This window comes from Lagenorhynchus albirostris, chromosome 3 (genome assembly GCF_949774975.1).
Source record: "Lagenorhynchus albirostris chromosome 3, mLagAlb1.1, whole genome shotgun sequence".
NCBI classification, from domain to species: Eukaryota; Metazoa; Chordata; class Mammalia; order Artiodactyla; family Delphinidae; genus Lagenorhynchus; species Lagenorhynchus albirostris.
The window spans coordinates 31,964,499-31,989,348 of NC_083097.1; the positions used below are offsets into that span (position 1 = coordinate 31,964,499).

A 24,850-nucleotide genomic window follows, 5' to 3' on the forward strand; every position below is an offset into this window, starting at 1 on the left:
CTACTTTTATGGGTTCTTAAAAATCACAGTTTGATTGTTGGTTTCTTCCATAATCTGGAGCTGAAAGGTGGAAATTAGGAGGACTCCTCTTTTGTAGTATCGATACCCCTCACTCCATCGATCTTACTTGCTAAAATCTAGGCATGACACACTGGGGCTGAGTGGGTGGTCTGTACCATAAGAATGTCTAGGCTCAGTTAGAGCTCCTGATTCCCAGACAGACCCAGGGCCCCAACTCCAGGCTCTCCAGAGAAGCCAGGTGTTTAACCCAGGTGTTTAACCCTAAGCTTTTGGCCCAGCTCACTTCCTTAGTGAAGTCTCCATATCTGATCTGACAGCTGTTTACTGTGAGCCTTCTACTTACAAGGGACTCTGCTCTCAGGGCAAGCTCTGTTGCTCACCCTTTCAGCTTCCTTTATTTAGATCCGACTTGCATTTACCTGTTTTTCTCTCCACCAGTCTTTGTTTCTGCTTCCAGCTTTCTCAGCTAAGCATACCCGCTTTGCGAAGTGATCCTGCTTTGTCCTCACCCTAACTGCTTGGATTTCTTGTCTCGATTTCTGCTGCATCTGACCCAGTACCTACTAAATGTCCACTCACACCACTGGGCTTCTCACTCAATCACTCAGCCAGGCTCAGGCCTGAGACTCCCTTTCAGGTAACCTAGCTTCTCCTGTCCAATGAGACAGAGCCCAGGCTCACTTCCTGTCGGCCCTGGGCTCAATCTCCATCAGCCAGAGATCATGACTAGCATTTGGATGTATTTTCTTCCAGTCTCTTGTGCGCATGTTTGCACAGACAGAGAAAGAGATATAAATGTGTAGGGTTTTTTTAATAGAGGTAAAATTATACTATATGTACACTGGGAGTATTTATACTATACATACTTTAATAAGTGTATATAGTATAAAGTTTATATATAAAGTATACTTGTTGAAGTATAACTAGTGTAAAGTATACATACTTATTACAGTATATATAGTATAAAGTATATATATTATATGTAATATAAATATATATACTAGGAAGTTATACTATATATACTTATTAAAGTGTATACAGGTAAATTATTAAACAAGTGAAGTATATATACTTTAATAAGTTTACTTTTGTATATACTTATCAAAATAATTAATACAATATATGACGAGAGTTTTTACCTTTGATGTTAAAAGTTTTTCTAGAAATAACATATTTAATGGCTGCATGGTATCCCATCTTACGAATGGGCCATGGTTTATTTCCTTAAAGAGTGTTGTTGGGACCAGACAGAGAAACAGGTTGGGGAAAATAGGAGGACAGTCTGTGACTAGAGCTAGGTCTGTCTGATTCCAAGCCTGCCCTTTTTGGCCACACGCCGGTACAGCGTTATAAATTAAAGAGTTGGGCCAAGAGCCCTGGGTTCTGGTTGGGTTGTGTGGCCTTGGGAAAGTCACTCCCCTTTTCTTAGTTTCAATTTCCTCATCCTCAATTTCCTTTATCTCTCTGACTTTCCCTTGGCATTGCCTGCTATTTCCCAAGGATGTTCTAAATTGCTTTCCACCCAGTTATTTCTGACTGCTGTCTCTCGAGTACCTGAGTCACTCAACACTCACCAAGAGCATGTGTCAGTATAAAGAATTCCCCTTTTGTCTAAAGCATCATATGGCAGCCTTCTAGAGCTTCCAGAAGTAAAGTTGATACTTGTAGGTGACTCACTCATTCAGCAACCAGCCACGGAGTGTCTATACCGTGAGAGGTATGTTACGGTCTTGGTTCCCGCGTGCTGAGTAAGACTCAGTCCCACCCATGTTCAGCTCACAGTCTGCGGAGAGACAAACACAGAACAGGCTATGACGGCATGCTGAGATCAGGGCTCACACGCTGGGTGGGAAAAGCAGCCCTGGGGAGAAGAGAGTGCCAGGAAGGACGAATTATTAGTGAGGCGCTGCTGGTCAGGCAGGCACTTGATATCATGGTGATGCTGGATCTCTGTCATTTGAGATCCGCATCTGCTGTGGGTAAGACGTCATGCCAAGTTCTGGGGACAAGAGTTCGTTCAAAGGTGCATAAGCCTCTGCCTCTGTCCTCCAGGAAATTTGAATCTAGAGTGAGACTGACAGCAACGAACAACCATACAGGCAAGATGAAATGAGGGCTAGGAAAGGTGGGGTGACTCTGCATGCACCCTGCTTCCCTGGTGCTGATGGCTACACGGCTACTAAAACAACCTCCCCCCGTTCCATAAGGGATCTGCCCTTTCATCTCTCCCCATCTCCCTCTAGTTCACTGTATTAGGCTTGGAAGACACAGGTTTAGAGAGAGAATGAATAACAGCTGTTGCCTCTAACTAGAGAATTGAGACATTTTATTCACAAAGGAGATAAAACCTCTAGCCAAATAACAATAGAATATGACCACCATGTTTGGGCTTTGAGCATTCAGGAATTCCAACTTACTTCATTTACCTTTGAGTGAATAGGGCCTGATACATGATTCACTCTGCCCAAACTCGTTAAGAATCAGAATGCCAATTTATTAACTTCCAGTGGGGAATAAAACTGGAAAGATAACTGGGGCTCAGCCTTTTGGTGTAAATTTAGAAGACTAAATTATGCATTCTGCAGTGTCATTGTAGTGAAGTGAACCAGATATCTTAATATTTCTTTTAAAATCTAGCATATTAAGCTCAATATAAAAAAAACCAAACAACCCAATCCAAAAATGGGCAGAAGATCTAAATAAACATTTCTCCAAAGAAGACTACAGATTGCCAACAAACACACAAAAGGATGCTCAACATCACTAATTATCAGAGAAATGCAAATCAAAACTACAATGAGGTATCACTTCACACAGGTCAGAATGGCCATCATCAAAAAGTCTACAAACAATAAATGCTGGAGAGGGTGTGGAGAAAAGGGAACCCTCTTGCACTGTTGGTGGGAATGTAAATTGATACTGCCACTATGGAGAACAGTATGGAGGTTCCTTAAAAAACTAAAAATAGAATTACCATATGACCCAGCAATCCCACTACTGGGCATAAACCCAGAGAAAACCATAATTCAAAAAGAGTCATGGACCACAATGTTCATTGCAGCACTATTTGCAATAGCCAGGACATGGAAGCAACCTAAGTGTGCATCAACAGATGAATGGATAAAGAAGATGTGGCACATATATACAACAGAATATTACTCAGCCATAAAAAGAAGTGAAACTGAGTTATTTGTAGTGAGGTGGATGGACCTAGAGTGTGTCATACAGAGTGAAGTAAGTCAGAAAGAGAAAAACAAATACCATATGCTAACATATATATGGAATCTATAAAAAAGGTTCTGAAGAACCTAGGGGCAGGACAGGAATAAAGACGCAAAGGTAGAGAATGGACTTGAGGACACAGGGAGGGGGAAGGGTAAGCTGGGACGAAGTGAGAGAGTAGCATGGACATATATACACTACCAAATGTAAAATAGATAGCTAGTGGGAAGCAGCGCATAGCACAGGGAGATCAGCTTGGTGCTTTGTGACCACCTAGAGGGGTGGGATAGGGAGGGTGGGAGGGAGACGCAAGAGGGAGGGGCTATGGAGATATATGTATACATGTAGCTGATTCACTTTGTTATACAGCAGAAACTAACACACCATTGTAAAGCAATTATACTCCAATAAAGATGTTAAAAAAAAATCTAGGGCTTCCCTCGTGGCGCAGTGGTTGAGAGTCCGCCTGCCAATGCAGGGGACACGGGTTCGTGCCCCGGTCCGGGAAGATCCCACATGCCGCAGAGCGGCTGGGCCCGTGAGCCATGGCCGCTGAGCCTGCGCGTCCAGAGCCTGTGCTCAGCAACGGGAGAGGCCACAACAGTGAGAGGCCCGCGTACAGCAAAAAAAAAAAAAATCAAAAAAATCTAGCATATTATATGGTTCTGAAAGTAATACGTGTTTTCTAAAGAACATTCGCAAAGTACAGAAAAGCATAAAAAAGAGTTAAAATCACTCAACCTCACCATCCAGAAATGACTGTTAACATGTTAGTTTTACTTCTCTTTATAGCTTTTTAAAAATAATATAAGTACTTTAAAAAATATAAAATGGAGTGCGTAGTTCAATATGATTTTTTTAAGTGTATGGAAAAAAGTCAAGCAAAACATACATGATTTGAACTTGACAATGGAGTGAGAGTGGAGTTGGTAGGACGCTGGGGATTCAATTTCTGTATTATTTGAACATTTTTATCATGATCATGTATATTTTAAAAATAATTTTTATTGAGGTGAAGTTCATGTAACAAAATTAATCAGTTTATGGTTAAAGTGGACAAATCAGTGACATTTAGTACATTGAATATGTTTTGCAATTACCACCTCTATATAGTTCCAAAACGTTTTTATTATCCCCAAAGGAAAGCCTGTAATCATTAAGCAATTATCCCCTATTCCTCCCTCCCTCAGCCCCTGGCAACCACCAGTCTGCTTTATCTCTCTATAGATTTATCTATTCTGAATATTTCATATGAAGTGAATCATACTATGTATATGAGACCTTTTTTTTTTCTTCTTCTTCTTTTTTTTTTTTTCGGTACGTGGGCCTCTCACTATTGTGGCCTCTCCCGCTGCGGAGCACAGGCTCCGGACGCGCAGGCTCAGCGGCCATGGCTCACGGGCCCAGCCGCTCCGCGGCACGTGGGATCTTCCCGGACCAGGGCACGAACCCGTGTCCCCTGCATCGGCAGGCGGACTCTCAACCACTGCGCCACCAGGGAAGCCCCGATATATGAGACCTTTTATATCTGGCTTCTTTCACTTAGTGTAATGTTTTCAAGGCTTGCCTAATTTGTAGCATCATTCCTTACTCCATCGAATGGATATACCACACTTTGTTCATCCAGTCATTTGCTGATGGACATTTCGGTTGTTGCCACCGTTTGGCTATTGTGAATAGTGCTGCTACAAACATTTGTGTACGAGTATTTGAGTCTCTACTTTCAATTCTTTGGGATATATACCTAGGAATGGAATTGTTGGGTCATATGGTGATTTTAACTCTTTGAGGAACTTCCAAAATGTTTTCTACGGTGCTAAAGCCATTTTATGTCCCCACCAGCAATGTACAAAGGTTCTAATTTCTCAACATCCTCACAATGCTTATTTCCATTTTTAAAATTATAGCCATCCTGTGACTGTGAGATAGTATCTCATTATGGTTTTGATTTGCGTTTCCTTAATGACTAATGATGTTGAGCATCTTTTCATGTGCTTTTTCATCATTTGTACATCTTCTTTGGAGAAATGCCCATTCAAGTCATTTGCCCATTTTTTAAACTGAGTTTTTTGTCTTTTAGTTGTTAAGTTGTAAGAGTTCTTTATATATTCTGGATGCTAGATAAGTGATTTGCAAATATTTTCTCCCATTCTTAGTTTGTTTTTCTCTTTCTTGACAAGGTCCTTTGATGCACAAAAGTTTTACATTTTGATGGAGTTCAATTTATCTATTTTTTTCTTTTTTGGCTCATGCTTTCCTGTCATATCTAAGGACCCACTGCCAACTCCAAGGTCATGGGAGTCCATACTGAGATTTTAATTCGTACTCTAGCCATCCCCAGCACCACATTTACAAAATATTACAAAGGATGGGTATATTTTTGGGAAGATAGTCATTGATGGCTAATAACTTGGGTTTTATGGACACTCTTGTTAACCTAACTTCCATAGAATGAATTTTCTGAGATTTTTAAAAATAAGTTCTGAGGCTAATGCTTTACTTGGATTGTGAACCTGTCTACCATGTGGACCATTCACATGAAAAGCTTCATGCTTATATCTACCAGGAATGCGTCTCAGCTTATCTGGCTGGGTCCAGAGCCCCGTCCTTTTCATCTGTATCCTGAGTTTGGCAGGACATGGTGGGAGCCATGCAGCATACTTCTCAGACATTCCATTCCATGTGACCTTTGATTGGGCAGGATGCTCCTGCCTTAACAGTTGGCGGGCAGTGCAATAAAGGGGAGCAAGGTTTTGGTATTAGAGAGATCTATACTTAAATCCCATATAGCTTCGTGTAAATCATTTAAGCTTACTGAACTTCAGTTTCCCCATCTATAAAAAATTACTGTCTGAGTTTTACAGTGGGCATTACACGAGACAACGTGTGTAAAGCACCTAGCACCGTGTCTGGTAAAGAGTACGTGTTCAATCTCGTTGTCGCTGTTATTTTTACCTCTCTGTGAGAAAAATAGCACATGTAGAATGGCAGTTTTGGAACATTTTTTTCCAGTATTAGAGATTCTTTCCATTTTTATTCTCAAAAGAACATACTCTCTTGCCTTTTGAACTAGGTGCCAGAGGGTCTCAGATCACTAGGGGAAACCCCCAAAGAACTAGAAAAATGAATGCTGAAAAGATGGAATGTGCTCCACCATGGACCGTCAATTATCAGTTGTTTTTTTCCCTACAGTCTTTATCTTTTCAGTACCTTTGCACCATTCCCAGTTCACTTCAGACTCCCTCAGAAGGGAGTGAAACCAGTTGATTCGGCAATACACAATTTCCTTTTGAATCTGCACAGCATTTCCTCTGCTTATGTAAAAAGTGGTGCTTTGTTCTTCTCCAAGAATTAGCAGCGATCTCACTCACTCCATCAGGCCCCATCCTCTCTCTGGGCTGTTTCCTAGCTCACTGACCTCAGCAAATCTGTTTCGTGTTTGAATCTCTACTCTTTGACAGACTCTATCACACCACTAAATATTCTAAACTTGCAATGACTCATTACTTCTTACGAGTCTGTTGTGTCTCTCCAGCTAGGTTCCTTCCTTGAGCTAGAAACCTTGTCACAATTATTTTATTTCACACTAAGTGCCTAGTCTCATCCGAAGAGTCCAGTGAATTCTTGCCAGAGGTGTTTTAAGTTCAGTGCATTGAGATTTAAGCAATAATATCTAGAAATGGAACTTGCTGTCACTTTATAGCTACTTAATAAACTATGAAATATTGACTTCCAAAAAGAAACTCTCATTTTAGATGTCCTCTTATAGCAAATTTATAGCAAAAAGTCCTCTTTCTTTATTTATAGCAAAAAGTCCTCTTGAAATGAAATTTATAGCAAAATGTCCTCTTTCTTTATTCAGCCTTATTACAAATTTCTGAACCATTTAGATTGTTCACTAGAGTATCCTTTTGTCTTGTGAAACTGTTTATCAATTTATTAATTTGCTGTGTATCATTGAGCAAGTCATTTCATTCATCTAGGTCTTAATTTCTTTATCTGCTGAGTGATTTCTGGATTCCATCCAGGTTTTCAAAGTGTCTAATTCTAGAATGTATATGTGAGCAATAATTTCTACAGCTAAACAATGATGATACTGAACAGTTTAATTATCTGTGACTATTCAGTCATACTCCTATTAAATGTTATTTCATATCTTGTTTTGGCCTTTCAGTCTTATCTGAACCTTTACCATTAACTCCTGAATCGCTGAAAGTTTCTGTCAATTCTACGTGTCAGTGTTTGCATTTACAATGGACTGTCCAGAGCCTCGCTTATCATCAGGAATTGAAAATGGTTTTTCAGATGCAGATCAGTAGATTTAAAACATCCAATGTCATCCGGGTGGTGAGTATTTTTCTTTTTGGCTCAATATTTAAAAAATCCTTTTCTGACACTGTGTTTTATCTTTTATAACATCCCCCCAAATCCCAATATGGAAATATTTGGGCAACTCAGAATACTTGTCCTAAATAATCACATTTCTGTGTTTTTAGTTAAGAGGGTCACAGACAGGGCTTCCCTGGTGGCGCAGTGGTTGAGAGTCCGCCTGCCGATGCAGGGGACACGGGTTCGTGCCCCGGTCTGGGAAGATCCCACATACCGCGGAGCGGGTGGGCCCGTGAGCCATGGCCGCTGAGCCTGCGCGTCCGGAGCCTGTGCTCCACAACGGGAGAGGCCACAACAGTGAGAGGCCCGCGTACCGCAAAAAAAAAAAAAAAAAAGAGGGTCCCGGACAAAGTAACATGACAATTTTGGTTTGGTAGGTTGGATGGGCTGTGCTACGAATCAGATCATTCTCTCACTTCTGCTCTGTTCCCTGTGGAAGCTGTTGGGGTCTGTCCTTGTGAATACTGGATTCCAAAAATCCATGAAGGTCAATCACCTTACTCCTCTTCCTTCTTCCTTCCCTGTCCACCAGAGATCTTCCTAAATCAGATGTAAGAGTTTGGCAACCTTTTTCATGCCACTGTGGCTTGCAGGCAGTTTCTTTACTAATGCTATGCTGAGATGCAAGGAATAAACCATTCTAGCATTTTCTGCCCTAATCAGCGAAGAGGTTCTCCATGGGCCATGTTGGAGAGTAACTTACAGTGTCCTTTGTTGCCTCATATGTGGCTTTTTCTACCACAAATTAAATTAAGAAAGTCCTGAATTTCACACACTTTTTGCCTTTGAATTATTTGGGATCGATTTTTCACTTGTCTGGTTTAAATCATGGTGGTGTCTGTTTTGCCTGGTGCTTCCCCATCTAGTGCATTGGGGCACTTTGGTAGTTGATTTATTTATTTTTCCTAACATCTATATTGGAGTATAATTGCTTTACAAACTTTGGTAGTTTCTTTCAATTACCATTTATGGTGCAGGGAACCTTAATAATCTGTGCCCACATCGTGATCATTTATTAGCATGGGATGTTGAAGGACAGTGAAATATTTTCCCACTGAAGGGAACAGAGAATTTGCGTTGGAGGGAAGGGCAGCACAGGGCTGTGTCATTACTGGGGACCTCCATTTGCTAGTGGATGGCCACTCTCCTCTCAGGTGCTGGAGGTGTGAGTACAGGGAGCCAGGTGGTTAGTTCCTTTAGCGAAGCATAAAGGCTACTAGCTTTAAAGGCTCCAGTTACTTTCCTTATCCATCACTGCATTTGAGATCTGAGTGAGTGGCCTAATTTAAATATCATTCTGACTGTTGATTTAGGATTGATACCAGGTCTAGAATTCCGCCCCTCAAAGGGCAGCTTCCCACCATGAGAGTTGTTCGGTGTTGGGTTTTTTTTTTTTTTTTTGAGGCCAAACTTAGTTTATTTGGGGTTTGTTAGTTCTGCAGGCCAGGAGACACAGATCCAAGAAGCACTTGCATTGTGTTCCCTGGTGTTCTGACTTTAAACAACAGCAATGCTTATGTACAGCTGTTCCCTCCCCACCACCAGCCCATCTTCCCACCATCCCCCTCATGCTAATAATTTTTGTATTTTCCTGTTTTTTGTATTGTTGATGGATACACTGGTTGTGGATTTGGACCCAGTACAACATCGAGCAGAGGTCATATTGAGGCTAAGAATTATCTAAGGAAAAGAAATTTGAGAGAAGAGCTGGAGGAATTTGTGGAAACCTAGCACTTAACACCATTAGCGAAAGTAACATTAACTGTAGACCAAGCTGACCCCATTCTTTATTTTTCTAAAAGACAGTTCTTTCTGCTTTCATAGTAGAGAAAATAACAGTAGCAACATGTGAACAGACAGTTGTTCGTATCTGTTTACCCCTTTGATTCAGGTAGTTCTCTTTTCAAGGTAAAGCCGCTGGTGAAACCTCCTTGTGTAACCTACCAAGGCTGGAGATGTTTGAGGGTAGAGTTTTGCCTTTTTGGTTATACAGTCCCCATAACACCCAGGCCAGCCTGATTCCAACAGAGGAGAAAACTAAGGCACAGAGAGGTTTGTGGTGCTGCTTTTTTTTTTTTCTTCTTTTTCCTGTCATTTATTCATTTGACAAAAGAGGATCATACCTGCCTATGCCAGATGTCAGGAACAGGAAAAGAAAAAACACCTTTGACCTTGAATTGTTTACGGCACAGCTGAGAAAGTCCAGGACACACAGAACAACGCTAAGAGGACAATTTAAGAAAAACTGAGATGGCCTCACCCTGACCGTGTCCACATAGAGCTCTCCCTTTTCCTGCTGGGGTTGGGTGGTGGAGGACCTGCCACACCCAGAGGAGGGAACTGCCCCTCTCAAGGCAGCTCTGTTTCTGGCTGGAGCCCCGGGCCCCCCACAGGGGTGACAGCCACATGCAGTCTTCCCAGGTCATCAGTCTCCACGTGTCCCAGAACAGACGATGCCAAGAGAAGCCCTTGTCTGAACCTCTCAGGCCTGAAATCAAGGACAGACATAAGGTCCCCCTCCAGTTAAGGGTCAGACAAAGCAGCTGAGAGAGGTCGCTTCCATCTGGACCGTGATCTCCCTTTCATAGGGCAGGTCCCTGTAATGCACCCTCACTCATGCCTCAGACTGTTTTGTTCCCAAACAAGCCACAGGAAAAGCATGTTGACCGAGGCTGTCACAGCTGGACCAGGGACTCTGAGCTGCCTCCTGGCCGGCACTGGCCACTCAGGCTGCACTACGTGCTCTCACCCTGGCTAGGGTTCTGCCCGCAGCCTCTCCAGCCACTTGCTTTATGGTTCCATCAATGGCAGGAGAAGGCAGAGTAGAGTAGCAGCTCAAGCTTGGAAGGAGGCTTGGAGCGTGAGTCAGTGAGGGATGAGCTCACTTCTCAGGAATGAATCTCAGTTAGTGATCTCAGTTAGACTGCTGTGGAAATGCCAGTTTTTTGTAACATACTAATGTCTGCCAGGGCCCAATTAAACTTGCCACTTGGATGAATGAAAACAGCCCAGACACAGTCATCACATTTTTAAAAGTTGCTGAATTGATGCATTCAGCGAAAAGCTTTATCTCCTCCACAACGGGCCTATAAAGACCACAAAGCACAACTTGTGGTCAGACAGAATCCACACAGAGTGTCTGGGAAAAGCAGAGCTCACTGCATAGTAATGAACGGAGGAAATCCCTCAGCACGGAGGTTTAGACTGTGGGCTCAGGTCCAGGCATTACTCCAGGCATGGGGCTGTGAGTGCTGAGCAAAAATAAGGAGATGATCCCACAATGCAGAGTATCCTAGGCCTGAGGAGTGCAGGTCGCTGGCATGGGGCTGTGGGGTGAGATTAGGCCTGACCTTCTCCAGCACCTTGGAGGAAGGGCAGTTGGAGCCAAAATAGGAAAGAAGATTAGAAGCTAATTTAGCATGGAGGGTGAGGAGGAATGTCCCAGGAAGATCCAGCTGGGGTGAGCAGAGGTCCTGAGTGAAAGGGGCTGGGAGCTTTCAGGCCTGAAAGCGCGGGGCATGTGGGGCGGGCAGGACAGGGCTAGACCACACACACACCGAGGGTCGTGCCCAGATGCTGTTTTATATGCAGGGAGCGGTGAGAAGCGGAGTGATGAGCTCTGATTGGAAGTCTTAAGGAAAGCTCACTCCGGCCACACAGTGGAGAGAAGTTGGGAGCACTGGAGGAGGTGAAGTGTGACCAGTTGGAATGGAAGCGAGCAGTGGGGTCGGTCCAGAGGAGAGGGGCCTGGAGTGGGTGGTGACCGTGGTGACAAGAGAAGTGGCCGAATTCCCAAGAGATGGGGGAGGCAAAATCCAGCCGGCGGCTTGTTGACATTACAGCGAGGTCACCAGGACGACAGAGTTCCTTTTATTTATTTATTTCGGTGTTGGTTCTTAAATAATAATTAAGAAAAGGTACCTGTGATCACTCGTATTAAATAGGAAAAGTTGCATGGATCAGGACCACAGAACTTGTAGTTAAAAATGTATGTTTTGGGGCTTCCCTGGTGGTGCAGTGGTTGGGAGTCCGCCTGCCGATGCAGGGGACACGGGTTCGTGCCCCGGTCCAGGAAGATCCCACATGCCGCGGAGCGGCTGGGCCCGTGAGCCATGGCCGCTGAGCCTGCGCGTCCGGAGCCTGTGCTCCGCAACGGGAGAGGCCACAACAGTGAGAGGCCCACGTACCGCCAAAAAAAAAAAAAAAAAAAAATGTATGTTTTGTAATCTAGGGATAAAGGAATACAATAAACCGAAATAATATAAATGTTTTACAAATGGGAGTTCTGCTTAGCGTGAGAAAGGACGTGCACGACTAGAGGCCTTTCAGGTGGACGAAGTGCTTCTCCTTCCGGGGCTGTGTTTGGTTCGGCCAAGGCCGCTGTTTAAGGTTGGCGGCCTGGGGAGGGGAAGGCACAGGTGGAGGAAGGCCTCCGAGTCTGGTTGCGTGTGACGTGTGTGCCGCCCCCCTCGTCTTCACTGTAGGACTTGCCATTGGCCCTTAGAAAAATGGATGCAGACTCAGTTTTCCCCAGGAAGGGCAAGATTTTTGTAGTCCCTGTCTCCCAGCTGTGGGTGCAGAAAGCAGGCGTCCTGGAGGGGCCCACTGAAAGCATGGGTGCCTGGAGCTGTGGTCCACGAAGAAGAATGAAGCCCAGTCCCCGCTTTCTGGGTGCCCTACTTGAGTCAGAGGCATAACCACAGATGAAATGCCACCAACTACCCCCAGCATTCAGGGGAGCTTGGGCAGAGGTGGGGATGGGAGGAAACCAGAGGAAAGAGCAAGAAAGACTTCATGAAGAAGATGGGGTATAACAGGGGCTTGAAGGTTGGGACTAATTCCCAATTCAGAGGGAGAGTTGGGGACGCGAAACCCGGAACGCCGTGTGAGCAAGTACTTTGGAGTAAAGCATACAGCTCTTCCCGAAGTGTGGGGCGGACCACTGTGTCTGGAGACAGGAGTCCTGCACGGGAGAGGCAGTTGGAGTCATACTGTAAATGGCCTTGGACGACAGGGTCAGGTGTAGAAGGAGCTGTTGAAGTATATTGCGTTAAAGAATGAAAATACCACTGTCTTAGAAAGATTAAGACTAAACGCTGTGCGGGAAAAGCAAATTACAGTACAACTTGGACGAGGTTCCCAAGAGCACAGTGTAGGGCGTTCCCATGAGGTTGACATCTCTGGGGACTAAAGATTCTGAAGGTTGGAGCTCAAGGGAGGGGTGATGGTCCATGTGGCCGCTGTATCTGAAAAGACAGGAGACAAAAACCAAAGCAATCATTGGGAGCCATCTGTTGACGTCTGGGAGACAGTGGAATTCCTGGGAACCATGAAGGACTGCCCGCTCTACTGAGATTGGGCCAACTTGATCTGATGAATATTAGAAAATTCTCATCAATCTTGCTTATTTTTAAAAGGGTGCCTCAATTAATTCTCTAGTGTGCAAGAATCTTCTTAGCACGCTCTTGTGACCAGCACTGTGTGCATACCTTCTTTCTCTGATCTTTTCCCCCAAGACTCCAGTAGCTTCTGTTTTCTCTCTCACTTGAGCCCTCTGGAATTGGAGGCCCAGAGGGGTTGGGAGCCAAGTTTTCGAAAGGCAGAAGGCCAAGGCTGGTTCTTTGCTGGGCCGTCAGAGCTCGGAAGCTGGCTGGCTGAGAACAGACTGCATTTGTCCATATCCTGGAGTTACAGTGGACTCTTAGGTGTGTGCTTTGGGATAAGTCCAGCCAAGCCATTTCCCAGGACCACACGGCTATATGTTTCCAAGTTTTTCTCTTTATTTCTAGGAGAACTACAGCACCACTGTGAAGCGGAACCAAGTTCTGCATTGGAGCTGGGAATCCGAGCTCCCTCTGGAATGCGCGGCACACTTTATAAGAATGAGGAGTATGGTGGATGACGCCAGGATTCCCAAGCCAGGGTTCTGGAGCAACTGGAGTTCATGGGAGGAAGCAGATGGTGAGAAGTGAGGTGATAAAAGAGTGAAGGGGTTTACTATCTAATATTTCTCGGGGACCAGTAGTCAAATAGTGGAAGTCCCTGTTGAGAAACTCTGGGTAGACACCAGCATTATTTTTCTTTGGCTCCTATTGGGTCTAAAAAGCATAGGTGTGAAACTTGCCACCAGGAGACAGAGGTCTAAGGACTTTCTCTCTGAATTTATTCATTGAGGTAATGACGCAAATTCAGACAATTTAGTATTCATTTTCCATAGGTGTGAAGTGTGTATATTATAGAATGCTAAGTGAACAAAACAGGACATAAATTGTGCATATGTTTTTATTAGAACAACACAAAGTGTGTATTCATCTAGAGCAGAACTTGGGAAGCTTTTTCTGTCAAGGGCAAGATAGGAAATACTTCAGGTTTTACAACCCTACATTCTCTATCATGACTATTCAACTCTGCCATTGTAGCATGGGAGCAGCCATAGGCAGAGTGTAAATAAATGAGTGGCTGTGTTCCAATAAAACTTTATTTACAAAAACAGATGGTGTCTGGAATTGGCCCATGGGCCATAGCTTGTCAGCCCCTAATGTAGAGACGAGGGAAATATGGAAAACTGGAAGCAGTTCTTCATTTGAGATCATGGATAATTATGTTTAATTATTAAAATATCTCTTAATTTTGATTATTTTGTTATTAAAATTTAGCATTTTGCACAATTTCTTATGCTTCAGCTAAGCTATAGGTTAGTTGTAAAGCACTGGCATTTGGTGCTCTCAACTATATACGTTGACAGATTATCTGAAATTCCTGTCAAGAGAACCATTCCTTAGCTAAGTGTTTATGCAAATTTATTCATTCAAACTGATAGCATGTTAACTCAGGAGAGGCCCAATGATTAATTTAATACTAATAATAGAATCAAATCTGCATTCTAGTCACTGCTTTCAGCACTATATGTATTAATTTCATCTTCACATCAGCCCTATGAAATACATATAATTCTTATTCCTACTTCACAGATGAGGAGACTGAGGCACAGATAGCTTTAAAAAAATCCCATGCAGGGCTTCCCTGGTGGTGCAGTGGTTGAGAGTCCGCCTGCCGGTGCAGGGGACGCGGGTTCGTGCCCCAGTCCGGGAGGATCCCGCGTGCCGCGGAGCGGCTGGGCCCATGGGCCGTGGCCGCTGGGCCTGCGCGTCCGGAGCCTGTGCTCCGCGGCGGGAGGGGCCACGGCAGTGAGAAGCCCGAGTACCGCAAAAAAAAAAAAAAAAAAAAAAAAAAAAAAATCCCATGCAGGGTCATCAGGCCACGAAGTGGTAGAGCCAGAGTTCTAACCTGGACAATCTGGCTCCAGAGGCCATTCTCTTAACCATCACATCCTATTGCTGAGAGACACACTTAACAGAAAAAATAGAGATTAAAAAGGTAGCAATAGAGAAAGAAAGAACAACATTATCAACAACTTTCGTACAGTGGACTAGGTTTATCAAAACTATAACCTCCAAACTAACTCAAGAATTGATAGAAAAGCTGATTATTCCTTAAAAAAACTTTTTTTATTGAAGTATAGTTGATTTACAATATCCTGTAAGTTTTGGGTGTACAGCACAGTGATTCAGTTATACATTTTTTTTTCAGATTTTTTTCCCTTATAGGTTATTACATAATATTGAGTATAGTTCCCTGTGCTATACAGTAGGTCCTTGTTGGTTATCTATTTTATACATAGTAGTGTTTATATGTTAATTGCAAACTCCTAATTTATCCCTTCCCCCCCACCCTCCTTTCCCCTTTGGTAATCATAAGTTTTTTTTTTTTCCTGTATCTGTGGGTCTCTTTCTGTTTTGGAAATAAGTTCATTTGTGTCTTTTTTTTTTCTTTTAGATTCCACATATATGTGCTATCATATGTTATTTGTCTTTCCCTGTCTGGCTTACTTCACTCAGTATGATAATCTCTAGGTCCATCCATGTTGCTACAAATGGCATTATTTCATTCTTTTTTTATGGCTGAGTACTATTCCATTGCATATATGTATCACATCTTCTTTATCCATTTATCTGTCAATGGACTTTTAGGTTACTTCCACGTCCTGGCTATTGTAAATAGTGCTGCAATGAACATTGGAGTGCATGTATCTCAAATTATGGTTTTCTCTGGATATATGCCCAGGAGGGGGATTGTAGGATCATATGGTAGCTCTATTTTTAGTTTTTTAAGGAACTTCCATACTGTTCTCCATAGTGGCTACACCAATTTACATTCCCACCAACAGTGTAGGAACGTTCCTATTTCTCCACACCCTCTCCAGTATTTATTGTTTGTAGACTTTTTGATGATGGCCATTCTGACCAGTGTGAGGTGATACCTCATTGTCATTTTGATTTGCATTTCTAAAATGATTAGTGATTTTGAGCATTTTTTCATGTGCTTTTTGGGCCATCTGTATGTCTTCTTTGGAGAAATGTCTATTTAGGTCTTCTGTCCATTTTTTGATTGGGTTGTTTGTTTTTTTGATATTGAGCTGCATGAACTGTTTGTATATTTTAGAAATTAATCCCTTGTTGGTTGCTTCATTTGCAAATATTTTCTCCCATTATGAGGGCTGTTTTTTCATTTTGTTTATGGTTTCCTTTGCTGTGCAAAAGCTTTTAACTTTAATTAGGTACCACTTGTTTATTTTTGTTTTTATTTTCATTACTCTAGGAGTGAAACCAAAAAAGATAGTGCTGTGATTTATGTCAAAGCATGTCTTGCCTATGTTTCCCTCTAGGAGTTTTATAGTATCTGGCCTCACATTTAGGTCTTTAATGCATTTTGAGCTTATTTTTGTGTATGGTGTTAGAGAATGTTCTAATTTCATTTTCTTACCTATAGCTCTCCAGTTTTCCCAGCACCATTTATTGAAGAGACTGTCTTTTCTCTGTTGTATATTCTTGCCTCCTTCGTCACAGAATAAGTGACCATAGGTGTGGGTTTATCTCTGGGCTTTCTATCCCTTTCCATTGATCTATATTTCTGTTTTTTGTGCCAGTACCATACTGTTTTGATGACTGTAGCTTTGTAGTACAGTCTGAAGTCAGGGAGCCTGATTCCTCCAGCTCCATTTTTCTTTCTCAAGACTGCTTTGGCTATTTGGGGTCTTTCGTGTTTCCATACAAATTTTTTATTCTAGTTCTATGAAAAATGTCATTCGTAATTTGATAGGGATTGTAGATTACCTTGGGTAGTATAGTCACTTTGACAATATTGATTCTTCCAATCCAAGACAGGATATATCTTTCCATCTTTTCATGTTCTTCTTTGATTTATTTCAAGGCTGATTATTCCTAATCCCCAAAACACTGATTCTAAACCATGGCTGCACATAGAATCACCTGGGGACCTTAAAACAAAATCCCACACCCAGGCCACTGCACTTGGGTGACCTTAGTGATGGCAATTTTAGAGCCCTGGTGGGCCAGCAGCCAGACTACAGGGGCCTAGGTGAGCAGGGGGTGATTGACAGCTGAGCGATGGGCACAGGCAGGTCCTGGGGGAGGCTGACTGTGGAGGAGCGGGTGGAGAGGAGGCTGGAGGGAGGCATGGAGGATGATTAGTTTGCCTAAAATGGCAGAGACCTGAGGATTCTTATGTGCTGATGGGCCACACAGACGGAAGATGGAAATGAAAGGAGCTCTTTGGGTGAATGGCATCTGAGAAGGTGGAAGAGGAGTGATCTACAGGACAATTTAGAGATTATGAGGGACATGTGGCTTGGGAGCTGGGCAGACCTGGTGGGTGTGAATGTGGCTTTGCCACTTGCTGGGTGAGTGAACTTGGGCTCAGTCCTGCCCACCCCATTGCTGTAAGGTGGTAAGGATGACAAGAGAGAAGATACATAAGCACTTAACACAGGGCCTCCCACGTGGCTGGGATTAGTACAAAGCAGCTACTGCTGTCCTGATAACCTATAAGCAGGAATGACAGGATCATCTGCAGAGCGGCAGTCACGGTGCCGTCTCCATAGTAAGAACGAGAGCAGTGGTATGATCGCGGCAGTAGGAGGGACGGTACAGAGGATGGTTTTGCAAACACCAAAGTTTATAGATCTGCTGTAGAAATTTTAGGTTCCTGTTTTCTCCAGGAGGCAGAAAAAGCTAAAGTTATCTGTTGAGAGTGAGGCAGGAGGGGGCTGGTTTGACCTTTGTGTCCAAGTCTAACTGAGCTGTCTTCTTTTATCTTGCAGCACAGAATTTGCTTGGACATGATCCATTGTTTGTCTTCCCTAAAGATAAGCTGGTGGAAGAAGGCTCCAACGTCACCATTTGTTACGTTTCTAGGCTCCATCAGGATAACATATCCTGTTATTTGGAAGGTGTACAGATATATGGAGAACAGCTTGATCGAAGCGTGTCTGCATTCGAGTTGAAGAACGTGTCTTTTATTAGGGAAAAAGGGACAAATGTCTTCTGTAAGGTGGACCAGGGAGGAGTTTTGGGAGGCATCGTTCTCTTTGTCTCAAGTGAGTGTCCACATCTCTGTGCCCCCCTCCCATTTCCTGTGGCATAGATCAAATTTCCTTTCCCAGAAGACAAGGAAACGTTTCCACTCGTGGCCTCAGTTTTCTTTTGTTTCCCAAGTCTTCTAGGAGAGACTCTGGCAAAGACGGTCTGAAGCAATCCTTGTCGGATTTCCTGTTGTTTTCTTGAGTTTACTGACAGTTTTATTCCTAGGAAGCAAGAGCGTTCGGGAGAAAGTTCAGGTCATGACCTGGACCACTGGGAAGATGTCCTGCTTTGCGTTAGCCATGCTGGAATGGCTGCAGGCTGGGAGAGGGAGGAGAGGGGCTGCAGGCTGGATGGCCCTAGAGAGACAGCCGAGGTGGTGGCCGGAAGACCCAGGTTTGGCTCTTCTTGCCACGGCTGGGAGTGCCTTCTTGGCCGTTTCCCAGCCTCTTCAGCTCAGTGTTCTCCTTTGTGAATGGGCCCCGTAATAGCTGTTGTGAGGGTTACTGCATACGGCCAGGGCCCCGCCCCGGTATGGTGGCTGCACGCAGTAGGACTTCTGCAGATGAGGCCGCTGCTGTTCTTAACTGGGTGCAGAGGTGTCAGGTACCTATGGGTGATGGCGAGGGGAGAGAAGGCAGCGTTTCACTTTCCCTGTAGGTCCCAGTGTGCTTACCCAGTGGCCTCCCTTCCCCTGCACAGTGGGGCGGTATCTGCCACTCCTCCCTCCCTGCTTCCCCTGCCAAAGGCTGTTTCTGATCTCCCAGACGCTTGGTCACCTGTGCCTCTTGGCGTGGCCTCCGAGAACTGCGGTGCCTCGGGGACTTGGCGGTGCTGCCTGTACATTTCTTGGAACTCTCAGCCTCCAGCTGCTGAGTTTAGCAGGGTCCCCAGATCTGGCTTCCCGGCATCCCAAGCACAGCCCAGGTTCCCAGTAAGCCAGGGCATCTACAATGAAACACCAAGCAACGCTGACCCCATTCATTCATTGTTCTGTTCACTCTGCGTGTAGCAGTACTGTTGAATGCTGCTAGCAGGCACTGGGGCTACAACTTTCATCAGGTAGACAGAGTGCAGACCACATGCAGTACACGTCTGCCATCCTCGGTGATACCCCAGCAAAGCACCAGGGAAGGAAAGAGTAGGGACCAAGATGAGGTACCCGCAGTGTGCCTTTCTGGAGCTGCTGATGCGTTGGCCCCCGTTGAAGTAATCTTTTCATTGTTCAGAGCAACTCTGTGGCCTCAGACCCCGAAGAGAACTTTCCATTTCACTTGTCTTTCGATAAAGAGCTTCAGCTAGGTCTTTCATCTGTTTTTTCCTTGTACGGACAGAAGTGCTTGAAGAGCCCAAGGACTTTTCTTGTGAAACCCAGGACCTCAAGACTTTGACCTGTACTTGGGATCCCGGGAGCGACACTGGCTTGAGTAAACAGCCTTCCCAAAGCTATACTTTATTTGAATCGTAAGTGAGCTTTGGTTACATTAGTGACGGATTCTTCCTTGTTTAAGGTACTTGTGACAGTGTTACAGAAAACTTGAACAAATATTTTCAAACCACCTGCCAGGGTCAGGAAGAAATCTTTAAGTGGTCTCAGGTATACAATACTTTCTACCTGAGTTTTGTTAAAGGACAATGTAGCATAAAAATGATAAGAAAGGCTGTTAATGGTGAATCTTGATATGAATATAGTTCCATGTGGTAATCTAGGTCTACCTAATTTCTACCTTTTTAAGAGTATCCAAAGTAAACTAAGGAAAGTTTTCACCACCCAAGAGGAGAAGTCAGCAATTCATCATTACACATTTAACCGCATAGGTCAAATTTTTTGAAACAATATTTTCGTCACTGGTATTTGTTGGTGACGGATCGATGCCGTTGTGTGGAACATAGTTTGAAAGCCACTGAGTGTGTCTCAGGGATACTCAGTGGATTCAGGGATACATATCTGCATTGACAAAAATGTAAACCCTGAAATTGTTGTGTGGTTTTTTTTTTTTTTTCTTTAAGATTTTCCGGAAAAAAGACACTTTGTAAACACAGAAACTGGTGTGATTGGCAAGTCGCTCAAGGCTCACAAGAAACTTATAACTTCACACTCCTGGCTGAAAACTACTTCAGAAAAAGAAGTGTCAGTATTCTTTTTAACCTGACCCAACGAGGTGAGACTTGAGTGTAGCCCACTGTGGCCACGAGCGTATCTTTGTTTGACACACTGTGTGATCAAGTAAATGTGCCGTAGATTTTCACCTAATTCACATCCCAAGTGAAGGTTTTAGTTTATCACTTGTTTGTGCCAAGTTATAAACTTGGGTGCGTGCATGACTTGTGGTCCCCATTATTTGTTTACTTTGATAATGTAATAAACACCAACGAGCTTACCTCAAGTTCAGAATAGAAATCTGACAATAACTTACTTCATCTCCCATCCCACAGCCCCCCCACACTGCTCCTTCCACTAAGATAACAGATTTAAGTCATGTGTGTGCATGTGTATGTATTCTCATTTTCTTATGAAATCCCCCAAATACTGTTTTTATTTTGTTTTAATGTATATGAGACATCAAGCTAGTAATTGCTTTTATACAATATTAAATTGCTAATATTTACCCATATTATTGAGTGTTGTTGTAGTCCATTTTCACTGCTGTAGAGTATTTCATTGCATAAATATACAGTGTTTTATTTATGCATCTCTTTTGGTGGATTTTCAGATTGTCTTAAGGTTTATGCTCTTGGATACAGTGTTAATAAGAGCATTTTGATATATATATCCAGTACACACCTAGAGTTGTAGCTGTTTTTCTTGCGTATATACCTATATACCTAAGAATGGAATTGGTGAGGACTCAGAAAATGTGAATGTTCTTCAACTTACAAGATAATGCCAAATTCGCTTCCAAAGTGGTTGTACCAATATATTCTCTCCAAGTTGGTTTTGTCACCCTTTGCATTTTTGTCAGTTGAATGGATGTTAAGTGGTATTTTGCAATGGTTTGGATCTGCACAGCCCTGAAGTTGAATATCTCTTTCTATGTTTTGACCACACCCCTGCCTCTCTTATGAAATGCAGCATCTTTAAACTCGTTGTTCATTTTTTCTGGAATTCTTGTACTTCTCCTTTGCCTTCTTAATTCTACACCTCATTTAGATTTCAACTTAATGATCACTTCAGTCACCTAATTACAGGGTGCCACCAATGTAGCAGGCACTGGGCACCCAGCAGTGAACAGAGTTGAGTAACTGCCCCTAATGTGTGTACATGCTAGTGTGTGTGTGGAGAGAGGGTTGAGAGTGGGGCATGGAGACACACAGGAAACATGTAAACAAGTTAATAACATAATTTCAAGCATCGCTAAGTCTTGGAAAGAAGATAAAATTCAGGTGACGGGTAGAGAATGCCTGGGGTGCTGCTTCAGTTGGGATGAGGGCACTGAAGGATGAGGAGGCAGAAAACATCTAGAACATTTGGAGCAAAAGAACAGGATTTGAGGGCTTCCCTGGTGGTGCAGTGGTTGAGAGTCCGCCTGCCGATGCAGGGGACACGGGTTCGTGCCCCGGTCCGGGAAGATCCCACGTGCCGCGGAGTGCCTGGGCCCGTGAGCCATGGCCACTGGCCTGTGCGTCTGGAGCCTGTGCTCCGCAGCAGGAGAGGCCACAGCAGTGAGAGGCCCGCGTACCGCAAAAAAAAAAAAAAAAAAGAACAGGATTTGAAAAGGCCTTGAGGTGGGAACATGCTCTGGGTGTTTCATGCAGGGAAGAATATCCTTGTGTCTTTCCCATGAGAGAAAGGAGATTGGAGTGGTAGGCAGTGGCCAGGTCACATAGCAACTGTGGAAGTGCGTAAGGTGGAAGGTTTTTTTATTTCAGATATTCTATTTTTCGGTTCTAAAATTTCCATTTAATTCTTTTTTTAAAAAAAATAGTTTCTATTTCTCTGCTGAGAAATGTTTTCCTTTTATTCATTTCAGATGCAGTTACTTTTTGGTTTTTTAATAAATTTATTTATTTATTTATTTTTGGCTGTGTTGGGTTTTCGTTGCCGTGCGTGGGCTTTTCTCTAGTTGTGGCGAGCTGGGGCTCCTCTTCGTTGCGGTGCGCGGGCTTCTCACTGCGGTGGCTTCTCTTGTTGCGGAGCACAGGCTGTAGGCGCACAGGCTTCAGTAGTTGTGGCACATGGGCTTCAGTAGTTGTGGCTTGTGGGCTCTAGAGCGCAGGCTCAGTAGTTGTGGGGTACAGGCTTAGTTAGCTGCTCCACGGCATGTGGGATCTTCCTGAACCAGAGCTCGAACCCATGTCCCCTGCATTGGCAGGTGGATTCTTAACCGCTGCGCCATCAGGGAAGTCCCTGGATGCATTTGCTTACACTTCATGGATCTGTTTTACACTCTTTATCTAATTGTAGCATTCTAAGGGAGTCATCTTGAGGCGTGGGTCATCTCAAAGTTGACATCTGCTGATTGTCTCTTTCCTCGAAAATTGGTGACATTTTCTCTTTTTTGGTTTTGTTTTGTATGTCTAATAATTTTGGATTGTATCCTTGAGACTGTTAATGTTACGTTGGTTAGACTCAGGGTTCTGTTATATTCTCTTTGATGGGCCACTTCAAGTTTTGACTCCCCTCTACATTCTTGCCTGCTTTTGTTTAATTTTAAGAGTCCTCTGTTTCTTTTTGTATTTGTTCCAAGTTTCTAATATAATCAGTGAGAGAAAAGGCTGTACTTGGCTACTCCATCTTGGCTGCAAGTCTGGTTTTGTTTGCCATTTTCTCAGAGATAAACAAAAATGCTTATTGAACAAATCAGTATAAAAATGAACTGCCTATTTACCAGTCCTTTTGGATCTGTGCTTGAATTGTTTTCACTTTTTCTTTTCTTTTTTTTTTTTTGCAGTTCATCCAATGACTCCCTATAACTTATTACCTAAAAATGTTGGTGCCACAAATGCCACCATGACCTGGAAGGTACACTCCATTGGAAACAATTCCACACTTTTGTGTCAGCTTGAACTCCTTGCTGAAGGAAAAGTGATACAAGTAAGTGTTTAACTTTCTATTTTCAAGAATTTCTTTGTGTCTAAACAGAGAGACTGGTGAGTGAAATCTCTTTAAACTCTTATTCCTATGTGTGTTCAAATGATATGGGTCATCTGTTTAAAAGGTCCAGGAAATTAATCATAAACTTTTAGAGTTTAGAGATTTTTTTTTCTCAAAGAAGAACTAGTCTTACTCCAAATCAGGTCTTACTCTGTGTGTGATTTGGCTTTGCAATGAAGTATGCTCACCAATACTTCTGTCTTCTTCTCCCCCCCCCCTTTTTTTTTTTTTTTTTTTAATTAAGCAAAGCAATGTTTCCATCAAGGTGAATGGTGAGTACCTCTTAAGTGAACTGGAGCCTGACACAGAATACGTGGCCCGAGTACGCTGTGCTTATACCAACCACTTCTGGAAATGGAGTGAATTGATCAGTCAAAAATTCAACACAGCTGAAGCTGGTACGTTCCGCTCCCTGACATCCCAAGGGTCTAAACTGACTGACAGGAGACGGGTGGGCTTCTCTGAGAACTTTTGTTTGTACCAAAAACTCAGGGGAAAGTATAACAGAGGCTTGGTACCATCTTTAAAAAACAACAACAAAAAAACCCTAAATTAAATGCCTAATGAAATGTGAGTGGGAAGATATCTACCTCAGACATTTGCCATCTGAGTTATTTCTACTGAACATTTTCTCTCTGATCTTCAATTTGCCAAAGTGGTTTCTAAGCTAAAGGTATTGCTGGATTCCCGTTGGATCTGGGGCTGTGTAAATTAGTATAAACTTTTAATTCAGGACTGGGGACAAACAGTAGCGTTTGTGCTGAGGAAAGCACTGATCTCATGCTAAACAGCCTCGGGCTGTGTTTGGAAATGTAATGGTATTTGGAAACTGAATCATCATTGTTAAGTTTTTGGTTCCCGTGACAACAAACTGGGAGCCTTCTCATCATGCTCTCAGGGGTCGTTTCCTCAATAATGACTGAACAGAGACTTTTCCCCCCAAATAACTATGTCTTAGACCTCAGATAAACCTCAGGAGATGAGATGGCCCAGCGTTGCTTTCACCTCCTTCCAATCCCAGATGATAAAGTCTTGCTGTTGCCCACTTTACACATGAAACAACTTGGGCCCCTAAACTGGGGAGACATGCCTGGTTTGCAGAGTTAATGAAGGGCAGAGACGTGACAACAGTAACCAGGGCAGTTACCGCTTATCTAAGTGTTTAGTATGTGCCAGACACAGCTCCGAGTGCTTGCAATGTTTCCCCTCAAATCCTCCCACCACGCAGTAGGTCCTGTTATTATCCTCACTTGATAGATGAGGCCGCGGAGGCCCAGGGAGGGTGAGGGGTTTAACTGGCCCCGCTAGCAAGGGACTGAGCTGTGACTGTAGCTCAGGCCCAGGCTGGCTGACTCCAGAGCTCCCCCCTGATCTGACCCAGACTGGCATCTGCATGGTCTGTCTCTCGGGGGTGTCATTACAGCCTGGAGATCTTTGTGATTCAAGTCCTGGCTATTTTGCTGCCTAAGGAAGGATTATATCTATTTATTTTATTCCATCTTATTATTTGTGTTTGTAAGCTGGTGAGTTCTTTGTTTCAGCCTGGGGGGAACGTTTTCAAGCAGTGACTCTGATTGGCGGGCTGGCGAGGGCAGTGCCTGAAAACCCACACCCAGGACTGGTCACCAGAGGTGCTCAGCAGGCCTCCTCCCCTTGTCAGCCCCCCACCACTCCCCTCCAAGAC

The 24,850-nt window shown here is 43.6% G+C and overlaps 1 protein-coding gene across 5 annotated transcripts in view; it reads left to right on the forward strand.

Moving 5' to 3' along the window:
* OSMR (oncostatin M receptor) overlaps positions 1–24,850 on the forward strand; it is a 57,473-nt gene that overhangs the window by 16,961 nt on the left and 15,662 nt on the right. For all 5 annotated transcript variants that reach the window (XR_009539992.1, XM_060146984.1, XM_060146982.1 and 2 more), the window contains exons 3-9: positions 7,418–7,590; positions 13,422–13,593; positions 17,813–18,088; positions 19,406–19,535; positions 20,082–20,233; positions 22,964–23,106; positions 23,411–23,564. Coding sequence is in view for 4 of the 5 variants with exons in the window: in XM_060146984.1 (XP_060002967.1) it covers positions 7,418–7,590; positions 13,422–13,593; positions 17,813–18,088; positions 19,406–19,535; positions 20,082–20,233; positions 22,964–23,106; positions 23,411–23,564 (1,200 nt within the window). In the remaining variant the exon portion in view is untranslated. The remainder of the gene's footprint in view (positions 1–7,417; positions 7,591–13,421; positions 13,594–17,812; positions 18,089–19,405; positions 19,536–20,081; positions 20,234–22,963; positions 23,107–23,410; positions 23,565–24,850) is intronic.